The 24,647-nt window shown below is 42.5% G+C and overlaps 1 protein-coding gene across 2 annotated transcripts in view; it reads right to left on the bottom strand.

Moving 5' to 3' along the window:
* The window catches only part of MTMR6 (myotubularin related protein 6), a 71,266-nt gene that overhangs the window by 35,365 nt on the left and 11,254 nt on the right, over positions 1-24,647 (bottom strand). For both annotated transcript variants that reach the window (XM_033949313.1, XM_033949312.1), the window contains exons 4-9: positions 20,676-20,838; positions 18,058-18,215; positions 14,444-14,572; positions 10,630-10,764; positions 7,085-7,217; positions 321-430 (exon numbers count right to left, since the gene is read on the bottom strand). In XM_033949313.1, coding sequence (XP_033805204.1) covers positions 321-430; positions 7,085-7,217; positions 10,630-10,764; positions 14,444-14,572; positions 18,058-18,215; positions 20,676-20,838 — 828 coding nt within the window. The remainder of the gene's footprint in view (positions 1-320; positions 431-7,084; positions 7,218-10,629; positions 10,765-14,443; positions 14,573-18,057; positions 18,216-20,675; positions 20,839-24,647) is intronic.

Here is a 24,647-nt window from a genome sequence, read left to right on the forward strand (position 1 = left end):
AGGTTTAACTCCTACTATCTTCTCCATAAACCATTTAACAGTGATTAACAACAACATAATGACATTTAACTTATCTTATGGTATGTGCTGTATGTAGTTACTCTATATAATATTCCACTGTACCACACAACAATTATGCATTTTCAAACTTGCTATATTCCTTATTCCTTGGTATAATTATGCAACCTAAATAAGATAAAAAAGACATTGGCTGAGAAATTTGCAGAAGGCAATGTCTTGATGTATAGATGCAGATTATGAGCATTCTGCTTCTCCCTTATCCCACTTACCGAATTGGCGAAAACTCAATGTGGACTTACTTTAGCTAAGCAGATGGCAGCATCCAGCACAGCTTTGATGTGGCGAAGCCATCCGGAACTCTCCAAACCTGATAAGAACTCGTTCACAGACAAAGCTCTCGTTCCACAAACTGGAGCAGAAAGATACAAATGTATTAGCTTCAATTCATGTGATTTTAGCAGCCAACCCTGTCTGCAAAAAAAAGAGAAAAATGAAGACTAGACATCAAGTGATATGATTTTACTTTCATAAACCTGCTACTATTTATATCATTTCTATGGCACTACTAGACATACTCAGCATTGTACACAAACACATAACAGACGGTCCCTATGACCTGCCTTTCTTCAAATAAACCACTAAGGGCTCCTTTTACTAAGGTATGCTAGCGTTTTTAGTGCACGCACAAGATTAGCGCGCGCTAACTGAAAAATTACCGCAATTTAGCGCGCGCTATTCCGCACGTTAAGGCTTTAACGCACCTTTGTAAAAGGAGCCCTAAGTCTCTTGCTAATATAGTACCTCATCTGTACAACCTGCTCTAACCTCACCACATCACAAGAGAGTGTCATGCTACGAAAATATTCTCCTTTATAAAAAAACATATTTCTTCTAACCCAACTTTTAAAATTTGACTGCCTGGTTAAATATTTTTTGTTGAAATAAAACTCTGTCTCACTAGGGTAAGACGAAACAGGGCCATCTGCCATAACTTTTGCAAACTGGTAGGACACGCCAAACCACAGGCAAACAAGCAGCAACCCACTCGTTGTACATTTTTGTATAAGCCGTTTGCCATTCTCAATAAAAATATTATTTAAAAAAACCACAACAACAACAAACAAACTCTGAAGAGGCTTCACTTGACTATATCTTAATATATTGATCATACTTGAATATTAATCCTCTATAAAATGGCTATAGATATAGGTATTATAGCTATCATTCCACTCTGTGGAGGGGATCTTCAATTCAATTGTTCAATTTTCCTGGAGACAAGGGAACAGGTAATCATCAGTCCATGTTATGGGAAAGAAGGTCCCAGGAAAACAGGAGATACCTACTTCTCAAAAACTCAGAAAGTAGTAGGCAAACAGCAAAGGAGACTCTGGTGTCCAATCACTTTTATTATATATCAAGACTCGACACGACCGTGTTTCGGTCCTAAAATGGGCCCGATTCAGGAGTCTGAAATACTCGTATGATTGAGGGTATATATAATATTCTGCTAGTGAAGTCTTAAAGCCAACCAGCAATGCTGAAGCACACTCCTGCTCAGTACAGCTCAGTAGTTGGAGGCTGGAACTCGAGGCAGGTAGCGACTGACTGGTTTAGCAGTGGGCAGGAACGCCGAAAGCTTACTACTGCCCGCTACACCTCTGAACCATCAGGGATTCCAGGGGCAGGGGGGGGACAGGGTGGAGAGCCTGGGAGGGAGGGATGGATGGATGGAAGAAGGGATATATGGATGGAGGGAGGAAAGAGGGCTGTGTGCAGAACCTGGCAGGGAGGGGCTGGGTGCAGAGCCTGACAGGGGAGGGAGGGGGTGCTGGGTGCAGATCCTGGCAGGGCACTTGAATATTAAGCTGCCTGTCTTATATTTAAGTCACAAAAAATTGCACCCTCCAAAATACAGGACAAAAAAGTCACCTTTCTTTACAAAAAGGGAGAAAAGACCTCAGTGTCTAATAGGAGCTCTTTAAGCTTCCCATATAGACAGGCTAGTTTTAAACAGAATTTAATCCTAGCAGACACATCCTTGGTCAGAAAAACTCCCAATTAGTAAGTGAACCTCTATTCTAATTTTCTAATAGTTTTATATATTTTCTTATAATTTTATATATTTTTTTAAACTTTTCTTCAAACAACAATTGTCAAAAAATTGTTTGAAGAAAAAAGTTTAAAAAAATATATAAAATTATAAGAAAATATATAAAACTATTAGAAAATTAGAATAGAGGTTCACTTACTAATTGGGAGTTTTTCTGACCAAGGATGTGTCTGCTAGGATTAAATTCTGTTTAAAACTAGCCTGTCTATATGGGAAGCTTAAAGAGCCCCTATTAGACACTGAGGTCTTTTCTCCCTTTTTGTAAAGAAAGGTGACTTTTTTGTCCTGTATTTTGGAGGGTGCAATTTTTTGTGATTTATTTTGGGCATCCTTTTCTTGATTTTTTGGATATTTTTGTTATATTTAAGTCAACCATTTTTTTCTTCCTTTTGGGGGGGAAATGGGGGTCTCGACTTATATTCGAGTAAATACGGTAGCTGTCATTGTTGAGGACTGCTGTCTGTAGGTGCGAGCAGGTGGAGTCTTCTTTTTAGGTTTAATCAGAATGTCCCACCTGGTCTCATGTGCTGAGAGTTTCTGGGTTGTTGAGTCCAGGGACTCTCCGAAGAGTTCATCACCCAGACAAGGTGCGTTAGCCAGGCGGTCCTGGTGGTTAATGTCCAGGTCAGAGACTCTCAGCCATGCTAAACGTCGCATGGCCACCGCCAGGGCAGATGCGCGAGAGGTGAGCTCAAATGAGTCGTAGATGGAGCGAACCATGAATTTCCTGAGTTGGAGGAGGCTGGAAATATGTTGCTGGAAAAGAGGGACCTTACGTTCAGGAAGGTATTTCTGTAAAGAGGAGAGCTGTTGCACCAGATGCTTCATGTAGAAGGAGAAATGGAAGGTGTAGTTGTTGGCTCTATTGGCTAACATGGCATTTTGGAAAAGGCGCTTACCAAATTTATCCATGGTTTTTCCCTCTCTGCCAGGAGGGGTGGAGGCATATACACTGGAACCCTGAGATTTTTTCAAAGTAGATTCCACCAGGAGGGACTCATGGGGCAATTGAGGTTTATCAAACCCTGGGATTGGAATAACCCGGTACAAGCTATCCAATTTACGAGGGGCTCCAGGAACCGTGAGGGGAGCTTCCCAGTTTTTATAGAAAGTTTCCCGTAAGATGTCGTGGACGGGCAACTTCAAAAATTCTTTGGGAGGTTGCTCAAAGTCTAGGGCATCGAGGAAAGCCTGAGACTTTTTAGAGTCGGACTCCAAGGGAATGGAAAGAGCTGCTGACATCTCCCTAAGGAATTTGGAGAAAGAGGATTGCTCTGGTTTGGAGACGGTGTCGGTCATGGAGGGTTCTTCATCGGTTGATGAAGCGTCCTCCTCGGTACCGTGAGGGGAGTCTTCCCACAAATCTGGGTCCCTAATGTCGGGGTGCGTACGTTTGGACATCGGTGTGGAGGGCTCGGCATGGCGGGTCTTTGAAAGAGATTTGCCTGAGCGCACCGAGGCGGTACCGGGTGAGGAAGACCGATGTCGTTCCTGGGACCGGACAGGATCGGCAGCATCACGGGTACGTACTGTAGGTGTTTCTGCCAAGAGCACCGGCATGGAAGTATTAATCGGTACCGAGGGGGTCGACACCGATGGGACAGTGTGAGGCTCGGACCGGTCCTGTACCGGAAGGTGCGGTGCCAGCAACGCCGGCAACAGTTGTTGGAGCTGTTGTTGCAGCTGCTCCTGTAACTGTGTTTGGAGTATGGCCGCGATGCGGTCGTCCAGGGGAGGCACCGGTACCGCTTTTTTCTTCTTCGGTACCATAGGTGCCGCTCTACGCTCCGGCGATGAGGAGGCCGATGATGAGGCACTCACCGAGATCGGAGCGGAGCGTTTGCGGGGCCGGTGCGGCGCCGGGAGGGCCGGTGTCGCAACTGTGGCCGGAGGGCGCTCAAGGGAAGAGGGAGGCTTCTTAGCCGGCTTACCTGGGCCCAACGACCCCGAGGAAGGGTCCGGTGGTGTTGATGTCGTCGGTGCCGACTTTTGTGGTGCCGTCGACGTCGCAGCCGGTTCCATGGCAGATCCGGTACCAAACAAAATATTTTGCTGGATCTGCCGATTTTTCAAAGTACGCTTTTTAAGCGTAGCACAGCGGGTGCAGGTGTCAGCCCGATGCTCTGGACCCAAGCACTGGAGGCACCAATTGTGTGGGTCGGTGAGGGAGATCGGGCGTGCACACCGCTGGCACTTCTTAAAACCCGGTTGAGGGGGCATGAAGGGAAACACGGCCTCCACAAAATTGAATCCGGAGGCCTGTATGGTGGCAACAGGCCCCGCCGGGGCCGGCCTGAAAAAATAAAGAAAACTCGACGAGTTTTTTTTTTTGAAAACAAAAATAAAGGGAATCCGATAAGAAAAAAGGAAAAAAGTGAGAAAATACGCGAGCGGGAAGGCAAAAAGTAGTTTTTCAACGGCCGTTGAAAACACATGCGTCTTCTTCGCTCCGCGGAAACGAAGAAACTGGGGACCACGCTCTCCTCCGTCGGGCGGGAAGGCACTCGCGCATGCGCGGTGCGGCCAACTAGAACTTTCTAATTAAAAAGGTCCGTACCGGGGCTCCGTGGGTGACGTCACCCATGCGTTAAGAATATGCTGCCTGCTTGTCCTGGGATAAAGAGGGTTAATAGGACAGGAAATCCATTTTTGAGGAGAGAGTGATCAATAGAACAAATTAATCGCTATAGAGGGGAGAGAGAAGAGAGGATCAGTTGTCTAGATACTTTAGGAACAGGTGTGTTTTCAGACGTTTCCTAAATTCCTCATAAGTAGTGGGCGAAAGCAATTGTTCTAGGTCTTTACCCCATGATGCTGCTTGGTGCGAGAGAAGATGTTCATGATGTTTTTTCAGTTTACAACCTCTCACTGGGGGGGAAACGAAGTTGGAATGTGAGCTTCTCTTGTGTCTGTTGGCTGAGAAATACTGTGCACTCAGACAGGACCTCTTTGTACACAATAGAAAGATATACGTAATGCTTAAACTTGATGATTTGGAGAATAGGGGGAAGCAGAAAAATCTGAGATTCCACAGAATACCTGAGGCACACTACACTAAACTGTGGTGCAGTTTGCCTAGTATGCTGTGAAGGTAAACATCCATTAGCAAGCTCGACAAAAGGGCACTTTATCAGGATGCTCCAGTCCTGGTGTTCCAAGATCTTTCTGTGTTTACTTTGCTTAAGCGAAAGGATTTTAAACTGGTGTTGGAGATTTTACAAAAGGAAAAGATTTCATACCACTGGAGCTTCCCCTTTGCCTTGTCTTTTGTATTTGCGGACAAGACTCACTGAGTGAAAACCATCTCTGAGGCTTGGCAAGCCCTACAGGAGTTGGAGGATGTTCATTCCTCATTTACATTGGTGGTGGTTCCAGCTACTCACACTAAACTTTAACAGTGGAAACGAGTCCCAGATAAAGTGCTGAAGTCATAGTGTTTCCCTTCTGCTGGGATTCACTTAACTTTGATTTCTCTGTTAATGTCAATACATCTTGATACCTGCTGATTGTTGAATTTGAAACTGCTGTTTCTCTCCTTTGAAGTGGCATCCTTATTTGTCGGGGTGTACTTTTACTGTTTGCAAAGGTGGACTTGAAATCCAGTTTCAGTTATATAGCCTGGGAGAACAGTATAGAAAATTGCATGCATGCCTGAATTAATACATGGCTGTGTGACTTGCTGTATTATTTGAACTTTATGTTTTGTGCAAGGAATATATTTTGTTTTGTCTTTCTTCTTGCATTGTGGATGGAGGGGGTGGGGTTGGTTTGACTAAGGTTGTGAATAAGGTCCTACATTTTCTTGTAATGTAGGCTTTTGCTTACATTTGTAGGTTGTGGGGTTTTTAGGGGGGGAGGTCATTTTGGGCTGAGAGAGTTCTACACAACTGGGTTTTTATTTTTGTCAGCTGAAGCAGTTTGGTTATTTCATGCTGGGGGAGCAATTTTTTTTGTATTCTGGGGGTGGGGTATTCTTGGGGGTGGGGATGTGAGGCACCTTAAAAAAATTGTAACTCAAAATACAATTCTCTAAATCATGTATCCCATGGTCTTGTCTTTCACTGTTAAATATCCAATCCAACATAACTCCCCAAGCAATACATTTAACTTCATGAGCACCCAATTGAACTACTTGTAGATGTTCCAAATTTCTGTATTTACCTAGGATCATCTCTTCTGTCTTATCCAAGTTTACAGCCAAGCAATTCTCATTCATCTAATCCTCTATGTCAGTCAAACATTTAACAAACTTTAATAAAGTATCACTTGGGTTTGGCTGGCATAAGGAACTGGATTTTGTCTGCATATATTTATTTATTTATTCAATTTTCTATACCCAGGGGAGCTCAGAACGGTTTACATGTATTCAGGTTCTCAAGCATTTTTCCAATCTATCTAATATATCCTAAAAGGAACTTTACAACTGACTAATAACTTACATACGGGAGTAAAATATAGTTTTAAAAGCATAGCAGACAGTACAGAACACTGAGGTATGCCTCAAATGCTCAATTTTATTGTAGAAAAATATAGCAAAATGTTCACACTTTATACCATACTATGCCCGAGAATGCAGCACCGTGATTGGAGCTACAGTCTAGGCACCCTGAGGCTGTGCGTGCAGGCCCACACTGCTCCTTGTGACCCTGAGCAGGTCACCTGCTCTCTCATTGCTCCAGGTACATTAGACAGACTGTGTGCCCATCAGGACAGTCAGGGAATTATGTTTGAGTACCTGAATAAATTCATGTAAACTGTTCTGAGCGCCCCTGGGAGAACAGTATAGAAAACTGAATGAATGAATAAATAAATAAATACATACTTTCACTCTGAAAATGCAGCAAAGTCTACAGAGTAAAAAGTATGTACATTATTTAAATCCAAACAGGCAGTTATAAAATAACTCCCATAAACATCATTGCCCAAGAAAGAATTTGTAACACAGTTCTGTACCTTCCAGCAGTTTCTGTAGACTGCTCCTCATCACATGAATATTTTCAATACCAACAAACTGAAATCTAATGTTACAATAGTTGTCCTCATTCTCATAGCCTTTCCCAGCTGCTCTGTTAGCCATCGCATTCAACTAAAATAAAACAGAACCCATATGTAATTCCTAAAATACAAATTTAACAGTTGTTAGTCAAGTTGAAAAGTAGCATGAACACTACTAGCTGTAGGATGACATAGTATTAAACAATAATGCATGGTATCCATAGACAGAGATATAGTAACGTGCGGTGGTGCATCCACTCTCAACAAAATTACTTTTGCCGCAGGAAAGACAACATCATTCCCCCAGCAAGACAAAGAACCAAATCGTTTTTTCAAATGTAAGCCAATTCTGAGGTTCTTTAAGCAGGAAAGTGAAATCAAAGCTTTTAAGAGGAGTTGATTTGTTCAAATGTTTTCCTTGCACGTTGAGTTTTATTTTTGGCATTTATAAATGTGGTGGTTTTTTATTTGGGTCATTCTTTAATGCAGTATATTACAAACTGTGTGCCTCCTAAGATTCCAAGTGTGCCACGGCACACTGAGGAAGAAGAGAGGCGCCTGCCAGCTGACTTCCCTATGCAGTACAGCTTCAGCGCTACCTGATTTGCCGAAGGCCTGCATGTTTCCCCCTTCTCTCTAGCGTCCTCCGGCTTCCCTCCTGGCCTCCTGGTCTCATCTTTAAAGCTAATTACAGCAGCCTGCAAAGTATCGCCAGTAGAGTAATGATTTTATTTTCAATATAGTGATTGAAATGTGTCAGTTTTGAGAATTTATATCTGCTATGTATACTGTGTGTATATGAAAAATGAATGGAAAAAATTGCATTACAATTAGTAAAGGGGATGGGATCTGGGGCAGAGCTTGGGAGGTCTGTGGTTGGGGTACTCAGTTAATATTTGTTAGACTTAGGGGGTACTTAGCTTGAAGTAATTGAGAAACACTGCTGTAGGCAATTGGCTGGCACCAGTGCCTCTCCTTCTCTCTGGCCCTCTTCCCTGCTGGCACCCCCTACTGGCGTCTCAGGACCCATCTGGAAGGCCTCTGCACATGCATGGACATTGACATTATGATGTCACGCATATGCGTGATGTCATCACGGCAACGTCTGCACACTTCTGGGTGCCTCAAGCTGTGGCCACTACCTTTTAGTGTGCCTCAGCTCAAGAAAGTTTGAGAGACACTGCTTTAATGTGTTGTTATGGGATTTACAGGCACTGTTGAAGCCAAATTATCTTTATATCATCCAACCTCTTCATCATGTCCTAAGCTGGCTAAAGGAAGGTCTCAGCGCAGACTTCTCAAGACTTTTCAGTGAGGCGCAGCTGACTCAATTGGGTAAGGTAGGTGCGAGGGGAACTGGGGAGTAGATGCTGAGCTGAGGGGATGTTGCTGCGCTGACCTTGGTGCAATGTTTGCTGCATGAACAAGGTCGTCTACCACTTTTTCTTCTCATTATCTCTATTTCTCCTCCTTAACACAGGCCGTGTTTCAAAGCGTTCTTTCTCAAAAGGAAGAATTAGGCGGGCAGGAAGACATAGCAAGGTCTGTCAAACACTAAACTTGCAATCGCCACGCAAACGTCAACATGGCGATTGCAAGTTTAGTGTTTGACAGACCTTGCTATGTCTTCCTGCCTGCCTAATTCTTCCTTTTGAGAAAGAATGCTTTGAAACACGGCCTGTGTTAAGGAGGAGAAATAGAGATAATGAGAAGAAGTTGCGTTGCTTTGCTTTGCTTTTGGCTAAGTTCAGCTTTTGATCCTGTGATCATATGAAGGACTGATTTGCACACGTTCTGGGATGCCTTCTTCAGGTGTTCTACACTTGCACTTTTGACTTTGGTGCTTGGACCTCACTTATTAGTGACTTTTGCACTTTGATCTTGAACTTTGAATCCTCTCAAGAGGACTCGCAGTCACCTTGGTATTTTTGTAGTGTATTTTTGCATTGTGTTATTTTCTGCTTTTTGTATGTTTCACTGAATCGTTTCATAGATTAGTTTAGTAATTGAGTTTTGTTTAGACATTGTGCTTATCTTTTTCATGTAACGCTTCACATGATTATGAGTTTCCTGTTATCTGTTGTTTGTTCTTTGTTACCTGCTGTTAGTATGTCCAATGATTCTTATTTATGATCTGTGTATATTATGGCTTTTATATGCTCTTAAGTTATTGGTTGAATAAAATTTGATATATTTCTTGAATTACTTTTTGATACTAATATTGTCTTTACATAATTGCTTATATTTGATTTGTTTGTTATAGGGGTTCTTGTTTTTTGTATTTGTTTCATTACCAGTACCCCTTTTTTGTATATTTTTTTCTCTCAGTTTTTTTGGTTAGCTGAGCTTTAATGCCAAGAAGTGTAAAGTTATGCACCTTGGTAACGGAAACTCTTGCAGAACCTACACTCTGAATGGTGAGACCTTAACTAGAACTGTTACAGAACGGGACCTAGGAGTAATCATTAGTGAAGATATGAAGGCTGCCAATCAAGTGGAGAAAGCTTCATCCAAGGCTAGACAAATGCTGGGTTGCATCCGGAGAAGCTTCGTCAGCCGAAAGCCCGAAGTGATATTGCCGCTTTACAGGTCCATGGTGAGACCACATCTGGAATACTGTGTTCAATTTTGGAGGCCACTTTATCAAAAGGATGTGCTAAGAATAGAGTCGGTTCAGAGATTGGCCACTAGGATGGTCTCAGGACTCAGGGATCTCCCATATGAAGAACGTCTAGGTAGGTTGCAGCTATACTCTCTTGAGGAACGCAGAGAGAGGGGTGACATGATAGAGACGTTCAAATATGTTACTGGCCGTATGGAGATGGAAGAAGACATCTTTTTCCTTACAGGACCTAAGGTGACAAGAGGGCATCTACTAAAAATCAGGGGTGGGAGATTTCATGGGGACATTAGAAAGCATTTCTTCACTGAAAGGGTGGTTGATCGTTGGAATGATCTTCCACTTCAGGTAGTAGAGGCCAACAACGTGCTTGCTTTTAAGAATGGGATAAACATGTGGGTTCACTTCGAGGAAGTGCTTAGGGGGGGTGGGTTAGCCAAGTGGACAGACTTGTTGGGCCGTCGGCCCTTTTCTATGTTTGTTTCCCATTTTTGCAGGCTAACTGCGGGAATCCTTCACCATGTCATTCTCTAGTGCTGAGCTCCAGTTCTGAGGCTTTTCCTACCCCTGTAATAATATCACCACCAGCTTGTTTGATGGAAATCATTTTTGATTATATATATGATTGATGTTTGACCACCATATAATAGACAGAGCGAAATTGTGGTGTTTGAACATGTTTAAAAAGTCATCATAAATTTCTGTGACAAAACTATACCTTAGGTTACTACAATCCTGAATTGAATCTACTCTGAACTACCCCTTGGGGTCCTGGGAGGGTGAGTTATATAAACTTGGAATAAATCATTCCAGAGATTTTGCCCTAAAGTACCTCCCATTCAATGTCAAATAAGTCTTCACACCACACTCACAAAGCCCTTACTTTTGGTCTGGTATCCATGACATACATGTAACGGTTCATTGGATTGGCTTTACTGATGATCTGCAGCATGTGTTCGTCTTCCAAACACCTGGCACTGAAACCAGAGAGAGGCTGACTGCATCTGCAAATTGCTGCCTGGTAAAAAGAAAACAATGGTCTTGATATCTGATCAATGCTAATAAAGCAACAAAAAAAAAGTAGGAGAAAGGCACAAAAAAAAAAAAAAAGATTACATTAATGAAACTATAAGGAATTCATTCAGGATCAGAATTTCTGCCACAAATCGGCTAAGAAAAATAAGTTTGTGGTTCCAAAACTATTCCTAAACATATCAGCCTGCACAAAGTGATCTAAAATAGATTTTTATCAATCCATAAACTAATTAAATAAAAAATGCTGCTCAGGAAATTTACAGCACGAAAGAGAAGCAGAGCAATGCAATGCTATTTTCCATTCAAAGATTTTATTAGGCAAAGGGATATCTGTATAACAAAAATGACAGACACAGGTGAAACCATCTAAATCAATTTACAAGGCCTGAATTTTCACAGATTAGAGTCTGCTTTGTCAGATGTACAGCCTTGAAAGCTCAGACTTCAATAAATTGGCTAGTCTACTCTGTCATTATTATCCAACAGAAATTATTTTTAGCTCACTTTGAACAGATAATTCTATATATTTTTTATAGTTTATGTTTATGAAACTTAATCTAATCTTTTGTGTGTTGTGCATACCTATGCAGGCTCAAGGCAACTTACAGAGAGAATAAGGTAGAAAAAAAGGGCAAACAGAGTCAGGGAGGTGCAAACAGAGTCAGGGAGGTAGGGGGAAAAGGGGAGAATTAAGGGAACTTGACTAACTAGCAGGAAGGGTATAAAGAGAGACAAGCTGCGTCCATCAGTCAGAGATGGAGTTGCATTAATAGCATCCAAAGGTGGAGCCGCGATTAAAGCTGAACCACAGCCATACTTGCTATCCAGAAATTGAGCTGTGCTCACCATCCAGAGATGGAGCAATATTTGAGCAGCACTCACCATCCACAAATAGAGCCACAACTGACCCCCAGAGGAGGTAAGCCCAACTGTGATCATGGCTGCATAGCCACTGCGGAGGAGGGAATGCCAACAACCACCTCAAATCACCCCTCTTGTCCAGAGAGGAGGCAGTACATTACTCCCCCAAAATTCATGGGATTCCAGTCCAGAAACACCTGCAAATTTCAGGCAATCGCAAATGCGGTTTAAGGGGCTGATCGAAGGCAGGAGAGGGCAGCTGGAGCACCGGCGGGTACTGAAAATCATTTGCGGTATTTTCCAACCGCCTCTTCCTGGTACTAAAGTCAGGCTACACCAATCAGGAGCTGCTTTGACACACCAGATAGCGTGTCAAAGCAGATCCTGATTGGTGTAACCATGACTTTAGTACAAAGAAGTGGCGGTCAGAAAATACCGCAAATTACCGAGTCCGCCATTTGCGAACCGCGAACTCACAGGGGTTTACTGTACCCCAAACAGATCCCTGAGGGCAGCAAATGAATGCTGTCTTATCCTGTCCTACAAGCCCATAAGCAGAACCATTAACAGTATGGAAAAAATATGCTAGATGCTGTCAACAAGCAGAACTGGTAAGGGACTGGATGTACAAAAAGTGGACTGACAGCGTGTTCTCCAAACAAACTTCAGGATGCCTCAAGGATACCCCAAACCTCTTAGGAAGCAGCCCTTAGGGAAGGGAGCATGAGCCCTCTCAAATGGCAACTACAAGGTCATCATCTCATTAGAAAGAGGCTGAAATGCACAGAGACTGGGGCTGCAAACACAGCTAATACACCCACCCCCAAAAAAATAAAAAATGAACAGGGGACCAAGAAACAGGCCAACAAACTGCTGATAGTAATCTGTAATCTGTAAAATTGTCTGTAGTACTAGAAGATTGAAGGGTGGCCAATGTTATGCTACGCTGATTTTTAAAAAGGGTTCCATAAGAGATCCAGGAATTACAGACAATTAAGCCTGACTTCAGTGCTGGGCAAAATAGTAGAAACTCTGGAACAAAAGGATGAGATTCAGGGGGAGATTCAGGAGAAATCCAAGGAAATATTTCTTTACACAAAAGGTGATGGAGACAGTCTCTGAATTGAACAAAACATGGAACAAGCAAAAAGGATTTCTGAGGGGAAAGGAAGGGATTACAGATCTTAATAGACTGTGTTTCTGCAGACTGGATAGGCCACATGTTTTTCACCCGTTATCATTTTCTCAATTTGTGCTAAAACCTAAAACACAATGCTAACTAAAAACAACGTACATACACATAAACCCTTGACAACCTATAAAAGATACTAAGCAGAAATTATTGCTAAAATCCATGCTCATTCATTTTTCATATAAGCAGGGTATTTTGAATTAATACCATCTGCTATTAACAGAAATGATCAATTTCTTTGCTGAAGGTAAGAGAATCACTAAAGCAATCAAGAATAGCCCAAGCATCATAATAAAGATATAATCCACAAATGAAATCCCTTTTATAACACACTTATTGCAGCTTTGGGAAGGGCTGGGAAAATGGGTGTCTAGGAATGAACTTCTACACTAGCTTGTATATGCAGAGAACCTTTGCTCAAAGTGTGGACTATTTAACCGGTCTTTTGCTGCTGGGCCACTCAAGGGTTACCTAGGTTTCATTACTATGGTGGACTTTTAGGCCTTACAGGATAGTTATGGCTTTACTTTGGTGGATTATTTTCCCTTTCTACAGTTAAAACATTTTCTACTCAATCAAGGTTGGCTGAACACTGATCCCATTCAATCTGTACATTGGGAAAATGCCCGATTGGTGGTGGGTAAAACATCTAGGCCTCTCTCCATGTTATATTGTTATATTACAGGACTGGATTATTCCAAACATGCTTTTATGTTTAAATAGTAGCAAGATTTGAGAAGGGTTTTTACTTTGCATGAATGGCATACCATGTTTTGGAAGTACAGAAATCTTCATTATGTGTTTTGGTACAGAATGCCTAAAAGGTGCTCACACAATTGTATTATACTTCTGCATATTTATAAAAAATGTTCCCATTGACTTCAGATGTGTGTTGGCAGTGTGGGTGGGAGGTGAGGAACCTTTTTTTACACATTTGGTGGACATGCCAACTTATACGATCATTTAGGCAGGCTATGGGGGTGACATTTTGAAAAATGTTTTCACTTTCAATGGGCAGTTATTCTCCTAACTTATTTATTGGGACTGAATAATAGGACTGGAACTCGTCTGCCGCGGAAAGCAAAATGTCTGGGTTTGGCAGCAGTGAAGTATATCATAGCTTCCCACTGGAAGCAGCCCCATTCTCCATTTCTTCCTGTCTGGAAAGCCAAATTTTGGATATTGGAGGAGATGGAGCGCTTGGTCTCTGAACGACATCAGACTAATGCTTGAGCTACTATAGACTGGGACAAAATATTACAATGGTTGCTGTGAAGATATTTAATAAAAGTGGTTATTGTAATTTACTGGGGGGAAGGGACATGCTCTGAAGAACCAACTAAGCATGTTCTATTGTAGGGTTATTATCTGATACTTTTTGTTCTGAACTTATCTGATTTTGTAACTTACTATTTAGTGACTTGTCCATAATTTTGATGGTTGTCATTAATGCTTTATGTAGTTTATGTCAAATAAAAATAAAAACAAAGTAAAAAAAAAAAAAAATCCACAAATGAATTTAGTACATCTGTCATCTCAGAATAGTTAGTGATCAACATTTTACTGTATCATAGTTGGAAACCATTACATGCAAGTTACCACAGCAGACCTGGTTTTTTTGGTAATAATATGACAATACTGGAAATCTTCCTTTGCTTCGGAACTTGGAGCTACCAACTATCATAGGCTTGCTGGCATTCCTGGGCACATAAAGATCTCTTGGATAGGTCTCACAAATCTGGGAAAGAAATATACAATATTAATAACATATGTGATATGTTAGTGTCAAAATTAATTTTGTAATTGCTCTTGAACTCTTTTGCAGGTTATTTTGGACATTGACATATTTTCTTTGTATTTAAGAGCCAGTAGCAAAGACCTCTCTCATATACCTCTTCCCCCATAGTTATCAGGGCAAAAAGAGAAATAAAAGGGAATCTTCTCCAAGGTCTGCTGTAGTTATTTCTGAAACTGATTTCCTGAGGAACTTTACCTATTTTGATCTATAGAAAAATTTTAATATCAGTCCCCTCAAATCACAGGCTGAAGCTCTTCCTTTTTGCCAAGCATGCTGTTTGCAGTATGATAAGGGAAGCAAAGAGGGACCTGCCTTCCTGCTTTACATATCACCATGGTTTGTGTATTTACCAGAAGTTTCTGCACTATGCAACTCAAACTTACCGAGAGTCACTCACTGTGGTACGGACTGCAGGAGTACAGCTATTTATACAAAAGAGGTCATTATTATTAATACTAAGAACATAAGAATAGCCTTATGAGTCAGACCAATGGTCCATCTAGCCCAGTATTCCGTCTTCACGGCGGCCAATCCAGATCACAAGAACCCAAATAGTAGCACCATTCCATGCTACTGATATGGACTTTACCTCCAGGAACTTGTTCAAACCTTTTTTAAAACCAGCTACATTAACCGCTCTTACCACATCCTCTGGCAATGCATTCCAGAGCTTAATGAGTGAAAAAAAATTTCCTCCTATTGATTTTAAAAGTATTACTCTAACTTCATCGAGTATCCCCTAGTCTTTGTAAATCTTGATGCAGTAAAATATCAATCCACTTGTACCTGTTCTACACTACTCAGGATTTTGTAGACTTCAATCATATCTTCCCTCAGCCGTCACTTTTCAAAGATGAAGAATCCTAACCTCTTTAGTCTTTCCTCATACAAGTTGAGTTCCATCCCCTTTACCATCTTGGTCGCTCTTCTTTGAACCTTTTCTAGTTCCATTATATCTTTTTTAAAATAAGGTGAACAAAATTGAACATAACACTCAAGGTGAGGTTGCACCATGGAGCAATACACAGACACTATTACATTCTTAGTCTTGTTTACCATCCCTTTTCTAATAATTCCTAGTTTCTTTTGCCGCCATTGCACATTAGACAGAAGGTTTCAGCATATTGTCTACAATGGCATCTAGATTTTTTTTCTTGGGCGCTGACCCCTAAGGTAAACCCTAGCATTTGCATTTGTCCACATTAAATATCATTATTATGTTTATTATTCATTTGATACCTGAAAGTGCAGAAGATCATGGCGGCATACAATAAATACATAAAAACAATGAACGGAATGCCAAAAAGTGAAATCCTGGGTTCCTCTCCCTTGATGTGGATACCTGGTGTGGTTCTTTTTTTTTTAAGCTCATGGAATTGCACTGTGAGAATGAAAAAGTGGAAAAAGCAGGATCCACAATAGAAACATGATGGCAGATAAAGGCCAAATGGCCCATCTAGTCTGCCCATCCACAGTAACCATTAGCTCTTCCTCTCTCTAAGAGATCCCTCATGCCTAGCCCATGCCTTTTTGAATTTAGATACAGTATCTGCCTCCACCACTTCTTCCGGGAGACTGTTCCATGCATCTACCACCTTTTCAGTAAAAACGTATTTTCTTAGATTACTCCTGAGCCTATCACCTCTTAACTTTATTCTATGCTCTCATTCCAGAGCTTCCTTTCAAACGAAGAGACTCGACTCATATGCATTTATGCCACGTAGGTATTTAAATGTCTATCATATCTCCTCTCTCCCGATTTTCCTCCTAAGTATACATGCTGAGATCTTTAAATCTGTCCCCATATGCCTTATGATGAAGACCACGCACCATTTTAGTAGCTTTCCTCTGGACCAACTCCATCCTGTTTATATCTTTTTGAAGATGCGTTCTCTAGAATTGTACACAATATTCTAAATCAAGACTCACCAGACTCACCTCCTTTTTCCTACTGGCCATACCTCTTCCTATGCATCCTTCTAGCTTTTGCTGTCACCTTTTCAACTTGTTTGGCCACCTTAAGATCATCAAATACAATCACACCCAAGTCCCGCTCTTCTATCATGCACATAAGTTCTTCACCCCCTAAACTGTACCATTCCCTCGGGTTTTTGTAGCTCAAATGCATGACCTTGCATTTCTTAGCATTACATTTTATTTGCCACATTTCAGACCATTCTTGCTAGGTCTTTCTTCATGTTATTCATACCATCCAGGATGTCAACTCTATAAAAAATGGATGAGTCTATCAAGTCCAGCCCTGGGTATCTCTGAAGAAACACTCCAGGCAAAAAGATGGATCTATTCAAAGAAGTCTTCATTGGTACACGTCTTATTGACATATGAAGACTTCTTTGAATAGATTCACCTTTCCACCTGGAACGTTTCTTCAAACATACCCAGGGATGGACACAATAGGCTCATTCCTTCTTTCTTTTTGTACTCAGGATTTACTCCAGATTATTTTGCCCACATTGGTGCCATATACTTTCCACCTTTTAACATTTGTCCTGAGCATATGGCAAGGGATATTCCAGGATGCTGCAATTCTTACACCCATCCTTTGATCTGGTCTGGAGTTTTTTGGCCAGCTCCTTGATGCTCATGGTTGGGTCTTTCAAATACATTACCCAACAGAGGGAATGAACAGAACAACTGTATTTGTCCCTCTATCATATAAATCTGTACAATTTAATATTTGGGGTGGGGGGGGAAGAGTCATTTGATGTGCATTTTGAAAGCTGACTGGTCACACTGGAGTTTTATGATCTTCTCAGTAAAGATTCTCACCTACTATAACTGTCAAGGATTTGATTAGAAGGGTCTCCAACAACTTTTACATACTGTGGATCAAAATGCTAGATATCCAATTAGAGATTCGTCATCTGAACTTTCAGAAGCAATTGAAATCTTGGTAGTTTGGACAAAATTATTGGGGGTACATGACTATTGTGTTTTAACACTGATGTTTTTACCAAAAGCAGTTAATAAAATTTTAAAAGCAAAGTTCAAAATATTTAAGATTGCTATAAGGAGTTTGATACTTTCCAAACTATTCCATATTTTTTTTCTAATTCAATTCCAAAAATGTCTGAAATATATTTTTCATTTGACAGTTGTGTGGTAAATTAAATAGTATATATTTCATGTATCTTTACAATGTGTTTTACTCCCAGGCTATCAGGCACAAAATGATAAACATTCTGAAAGGGGGTGTAAGCCTCCTATACTAACTATACCTGCAGAAAAGGTTTTATCAGATATTTTCAGAACACAGCAGTGAAGGCAATAGCTAGAGAAACATTCATTATAGTGCAGCTCCTATATTTAAAGTTACCTTACAGTTTGCAACATTATATGACAACACAGATAGAAAACACAAACCCATTTCCTTCGCCCTGCAGATCGTTTTATATAAACATCACCTTATAGTCTTCATTTGCATCTGAGAGATGCCAATTGGAATTCAGCACACCCATCCGATGATATTCCTCTGCTAAATTAATGAGCTGCCATCCCAGGGCCCTTTCAGACTCGCTTTGTTTTGGATTGTAAGAAAATGCATAGAGTTCATCATATCTTGCTAAAGAAAAACATAGATATTTGTTATTAAAAAAAGGTTACTATTCTATCTTTCTCAATACAGACCAGGTCTGTCTAAACTTCTATTACCACTTCATAAGTTCTCAGTATTTACTATTATATTTGTGTTACTGAAAATCTATTAATTACTAAGAGAACTCATTAGTGGTTTCTTCGCCTGACCTCTATAAACATGTTAAGAGAGTCTGCAGGACTTTTAACTTTCACTTGCCATCATATACATTTTATTCAAGCACAGAAAGGAATACCGAGTGGGTGGCTGATATCCTGAAAGCCTCAGTGAATAGTAGTTTCTTTCACTGCAACCCTGGAGACACTTACTCTGGGGAGCCTACATTGGCTAAAGCTGAAGTGATGTGGTGGTGTGCTTGAATAGTATGTCAAACTGTGAACCACAAAACAAGAAGACCCAGTGTTCCCAAGAAAACAAACTGTGGAAAAACACAATGTTCTTGACTTTCCTTTATTTTTACAAGATACCTTCGAACAAGGGTAGAATAGTCCGCATCAAATATGTAAAAGACTATCGTAACCCGACATAGGCCGTGTTTCAGCTGACAAGCCTTTTTCAAGGGTCCAGACAGAAACAGGTAGTGGGTATAACGGAATTGATGTCACGGAGAATCCTTAAAATAAAGATGAACAGTTTCGAAGAGTCCAAAGTGAAGAGCTAAGACAAGTGCTGAGCTCTGGTATGCAGTACATCTGATGTGTACTTTAGGTAAAACGCTGGTAAGACGTCAGTGGAGGCAGTGAAAAAACTAGTGTCCAAAGTGTTTTACCTAGAGTGTCCATGCGTACTGTGTTATACATACCAACTATCAACAGAGGTTATCTAAGCAGTTTACATTCAGGTACTCAAGCAATTATCCTCAATCTATCTAGCGCACCTGGAGCAATGGAGGATTAAGTGATTTGCCCCAGGTCACAAGGTGCAGCATGGGGCTTGAACCAACAACTTCAGGGTGCTGAGGCTATAACTCTAACCACTAAAGGTGGAAGTATGGACTTGTTCTGAGGCCCCATCTTTCTGAGCATGGCAAATTGCCTACATACACTAATGCTTCTGGAATACTTAAATGGGGAAAAAAACCCTACTACTATTAATTATCTCTATAGCGCTACCAGAAGTATGCAGCACTGTACAGAGTCAAAAAGAAGAAGAGACAGTCCCTTCTCGAAAGAGCTTACAATCTAAACAGACAAGACAGACAAACAGACAGGATGTCATGGATACAGTTAAGGGGAATAGTATATCCATTCACTAGCTTGTAGAGCTCTGTGATGGGGTGTATGTCCCATCATGTGAGAGAGTACCGTCCCAAGGGCAGGGCCTACCTCAGAAAGACCCCTACCCAGAGTGCCCAGGGGCAAGAGACAACCCAGGGGTAAAGAGGGAATAGCTGGGTACAGCTAGTTCCTAATTGGGGTGGTTCTAGTCATAGTGGAAGACTAGGTGGGTGGGGTTAGGAACCAGCTACCCCTATTACTCCGGAGTACACTGTTGTCCAATAGTAAAGACTGAATGGCCTGGCCATTGGACTTGAAAAACTAATTTGCATCCTAATTTGTATAAGAACCAAGTAGCAGACTGAAAGTGGTGATTGATAAAGAAAAGCGACTCCTAGAACCTTAAACAGGACTCCTGATGGGGAGAGGAGCGCTGGGTTGGACCCCCTCCATCTTTGGGGAGGACATTTTGAGGGGTCAAGAGGGACCTCACCCTGAACTGACAGGGGGGATACAGGAAGGAGCATAGAGGGGTTCTTGGAAATAAGAGCTCCTGGGCAACCCTCGAGGGGAGGAATGCGGGCCTAGTACCTAGCCCTCGGTAAGCCCAAAATCCTCGTGGAGCATAAGAGTCTGGTGGGATGGACACTCGGCCTAACCCTTCGGGTAGGCGATACAGGGATTGTGACAGAGCTCCGGTTGAACGGACACTCAGCCTATTCCCCGATAGGCGGTGAACAGACACTCGGCCTAACCCTTCGGGTGGGCAGTGCAAGAAGCGCGACAAGCTCATAGCTTTATTTTTAACTCTCTCTAGATATATTACTATAGACAGATTAGGCAATTCCTCTACCACTTTTGTCTTACGGGTATGGGATTATTTTGGGGGGAAAACTTATGCTATGTTGAAGTGTGATGGGCTATAAGAGTCCAAGTCCACTGGCCTCTAAATTAGTTATATATAAGATAATAGTTGGGATGTATTTTGGTTTGCTTTTGGGTGGAGGAGGAATTTGAAAATACTATTTTTGACTGTTGTCTTATGTTTAAATGAGTTTCACATTGTTTACAACATTTTTAAAATGTTTAGAGCAGTTTCCAAACTGAGGTTAATTCTAAAAGCCTTGCAGAGGTTCAACTATATCAGTTACTTTTTAAGGAATGTCATCAAAACAAAATAAATTCCATACTTACATGACCAAAACCATACCTGGTCTTGAGAGCTGCAGAAGTGAATTGTATATGTCATGACAATCTCTCTCCCGGGGTACAACAAAATGCACAACTCGGAAGTTCTTGCACTGAATGATGAGGGGGCAGCCGGAAGTGGTCAAAGCCAGCTTCTCCACTGCAGCAATGTGATGATGCAAGATCTGTACATACAAGTATAACAAAATAATTTACTACCATCACCACCCAGAGTATTTACTATTAATAGCATCAAATTTCAGCAAAAGGACTCAATGGACAACCTCAGTATGAATAATGTTTCATTTGAAGCAGCTACAGGACAGAAGCTGAAGCCCAATAACAGAACATGCTTTCTCTGGAAAGATTAGTGGAATATAACCTACTAATATTTAAGCCCGTTATATTAACAGGTGCTAGAATAGATGTGTAGACTTTTAGCACAATGGTCGCTGAGGCGTTTCTTTCTTTCTTACTTTATGTTTCTTAACTCTCTCCCTGCCCCCCTTTCTTTCTGTCTCTATCCCCCTGTGCGCCTCTGTCTCTTCCCTGGCCCCCTGTCTTACTGTCTCTCTTCCTGGCTGTCTGTCAGTCAGTCTTTCTTTGTTTCTGTATCTTCTCCCTTCGCGAGTGTGGGGCAGTTGTAGGCGCGAAAGCGCACTCCTTCCAGCCACGGACATACGGAACACGCAGGTAGGAGTGCGCATGCGCCGCTTAGGGTTTTATTATGTAGTCATTAAGCCCGTTACATTAACGTGTGCTAGAATATATGTCTGTCTGTCTCCCTCCTGCTGACTCTCTCTCTCTCCCTAGCCCCCTTTCTCTGTCTGTCTTTCTGTCCCTCTCCCTGACCCTGTGTCTTTCTTTCTTTCTGTCTCCCTCCCTCCGTCTGTCTGTCATTTTTCCCCATTTCCCTGTGCAGCAGCATTTCCATCCCACTTCCCTATGCAGCATTTCCATCCCACTTCCCTCCTATCCCCCCCTTTCCTGTGCAGAAGCAGCAGCGGTATTTCCCTTCCCCTCCAAGTCCCTGTATAGCAGTAGCAGCATTTCCCCCCACCCCCTTTCCCTTCTCTTACCACGATCTGCTCTTCTCTTACCTGCTCCGTTCGGCCCCTCCCCCTTCTTTTACTGCCGTTGTTCTGCTGTTCTGGCCTTCTGCTGGCCCTCCCACCACCAACAAACCTCCGGGCTCCAGCCACATAGGCAGCACTTTAAACACGCTGCTTCGCGGCCTTCTACTGCCGATTTCCTCTCCCGCGTCTGTCTCCGATGATGTCATCAGAGACGCGGCAGAGGAAATCGGCAGTAGAAGGGTGCAAAGCAGCGTGTTTATAGTGCTGCCTACGCCGCTGGAACCGGGAAGTTTGTGGAGGGTCAACAGGCGGAGCGGGGCTGCTCTCCACCACTCGGTTGCTGCCACTGCCCCACAGGGCCGCGAGTGTGTTGTAGTCGCATTTGTGGAGGGTCAACGGGCAGAGCGGGGCTGCTCTCCACCACTTGGTTGCTGCCACAGCCCCACAGGGCCGCGAGTGTGTTGTAGTCGCACATGCGCACTTCTTCAGGCCACGGACATACGGAAAACGCAAGTGGAAGTGCGCATGCGCAGCTTAGAGTTTTATTATAGAGATAATTTCTACAGTGGATAGCTTCCATCCTATTTTTAGAGCAGACAAGTGGAGCCTTCAAAATTAGCACTCTGTGTTCTAGTCTAGTACATGCTTCAACACTTGGCTCATGCTTTGATGTACTTGATTTTGCCTAACAACTTTATGGTTTTCTCTCCTGCTCACATCAAATCTCCTCATGTCCCTTCATTGTCTCCCTATCCTTTTTTGCATATACAGTGTTCCCCCGGTCGTTCGCAGTCAGCTGTTCACGGTACCGGTCATTCGCGGTATTTTCCGACCACGAACCGCCAACAAGGAGAGAACAGCTGGAGAGTCAGGAGAGAGCAGCCGGAGCGCCAGCGAGTGCAGGAAATCACTTGCTTTATGCTCCTACCGCCTCTTCCTGCACGAAGTCAGGCCTTACTAATCAGGAGCTGCTTTGACAAGCAGCTCTTTGATTGGTAAGGCCTGACTTAGTGCAGGAAGAGGCGGTCAGAGCATATAGCGAGTGATTTCTTGCATTCGCCGGTGCTCCGGCTGCTCTCTCCTGCCTTTCCCGCTGCCCTCTCCAGTCTCCCCCACGAAAAAATGTATTTGCGGTTTTTCAAGTTTTGTGTGGGTTCCTGGAACAGAACCCCCGCGAATATCGGGGGAGTACTGTAGTTCAAATTCCTCTGACTGACTTACAAATGCATTCATTCTGTAACTCCTCAGTATCTCTTATCTCTCCCTACACCCCTTTCCGGGAACTTTGTTCATCGTTACTCTTTTCTGTTCTTTGCACCTCTACTAGCCAACTCCAGACTCCATTCCTTCCATCTTGCTACAACGTTATGTCTGGAACAGACTTCTTGAGTTGATATATCATGCTCCATCTCTGTTCCTATTCAAAATCAGGCTAAAATCCCACCCTTTTGAAACTGCTTTTAACTCACAGCCCCTGGTTCTCAACTCACTGTTCTAACCATTATTTATTTATTTATTTAATTCGATTTCTATTCCATTCTCCCAGGGGCTCAGAACGGGTTACAACTGACATTCACAAAAAATTACACGAAGGCATTCCTAGAAGAGACAGGCGAGTGAGAACAGGAGAGAGGGGAGGGGAAGCATGAGAAGGCAGGGAGTAGGAGGCAGGAAGGAGCAGGAGGGAGAAAGGAGGAGAGCAGGCACTGTTCAGTTGAAGAGATGGGTCTTCAGCGAGACTTGAGATTTTATCTGGGCGGGCAACTGATTCCAGAGACGGGGGATGAAGTGGCTATATGGGTATTCCACCATACTAAGGGTAAAGAAGGTGCAGACATTTACTCCTGCGCAAGATCATAAGAAATGGCTTCGCCGGATCAGACTCTAGGTCCATCCAGTCCGGCGACCCGCACCCGCGGCGGCCAAGCCAGGTGTTCCCTGCTGAGAAACCTTGTTTACTCATATCCCCCAATGTGATTTGCAAGAAGGTGTGCATCCAACTTGCTCTTGAATCCCAGAATGCTGGTCTCCATCACGACCTCCTCAGGGAGAGCGTTCCAAGCGTCCACCACTCGTTGTGCGAAACAGAACTTCCTAATATTTGTCCTGGGCCTGGTGCCCCTCAGTTTCAGTCCATGACCTCTTGTCCGAGTCACATTTGACAATGTGAATAACGATGTTTCTTGCTCTATTTTGTCAAATCCTTTTAGTATTTTAAAAGTCTCTATCATGTCTCCTCGCAGTCTTCTCTTCTCGAGGGTGAACAATCCCAGTTTTCCGAGGCGTTCTTTGTAGCTCAAATTCTCGATACCTTTTACTAGCTTCGTGGCTCGCCTTTGCACCCTCTCCAGTAGGGTTATATCCTTCTTTAGGTAGGGAGACGAGTGTTGAACACAGTACTCCAAGTGTGGTCTGACCATTGCTCTGTAAAGCGGCATTATGATGTCCGCCGATCTACTTGTGATTCCCTTCTTTATCATGCCCAACATCCTATTTGCTTTCTTTGCTGTCGCTGCGCATTGAGCCGACGGCTTCAGGGTCCTGTCTATCAGTACCCCCAGGTCCCTTTCTTGTTCGATCTTGCCCAGTGTCATACCTAACATTTTATATTCATGTTCCTTGTTTTTCTTACCCAGGTGCATCACTTTGCATTTTTCTATGTTAAACTTCATCTGCCACTTTTCTGCCCATTTCTCTAGCTGGTTCAAATCTCTCTGAAGTTCTTCTCTGTCCTTTTGTGTCCCAACTACCCGACATAGTTTTGTGTCGTCCGCAAACTTGATTAAATTACTTGCTGTTTTATCTTCTAGGTCGTTTATGAAGATATTGAACAAGATGGGCCCAAGAACCGATCCCTGGGGTACACCGCTCGTTACCTCTTCCCAGTCCGAGAACTTCCCATTTATGCCCACCCTCTG

This window comes from Geotrypetes seraphini, chromosome 6, assembly GCF_902459505.1.
Source record: "Geotrypetes seraphini chromosome 6, aGeoSer1.1, whole genome shotgun sequence".
Lineage (NCBI taxonomy): Eukaryota > Metazoa > Chordata > Amphibia > Gymnophiona > Dermophiidae > Geotrypetes > Geotrypetes seraphini.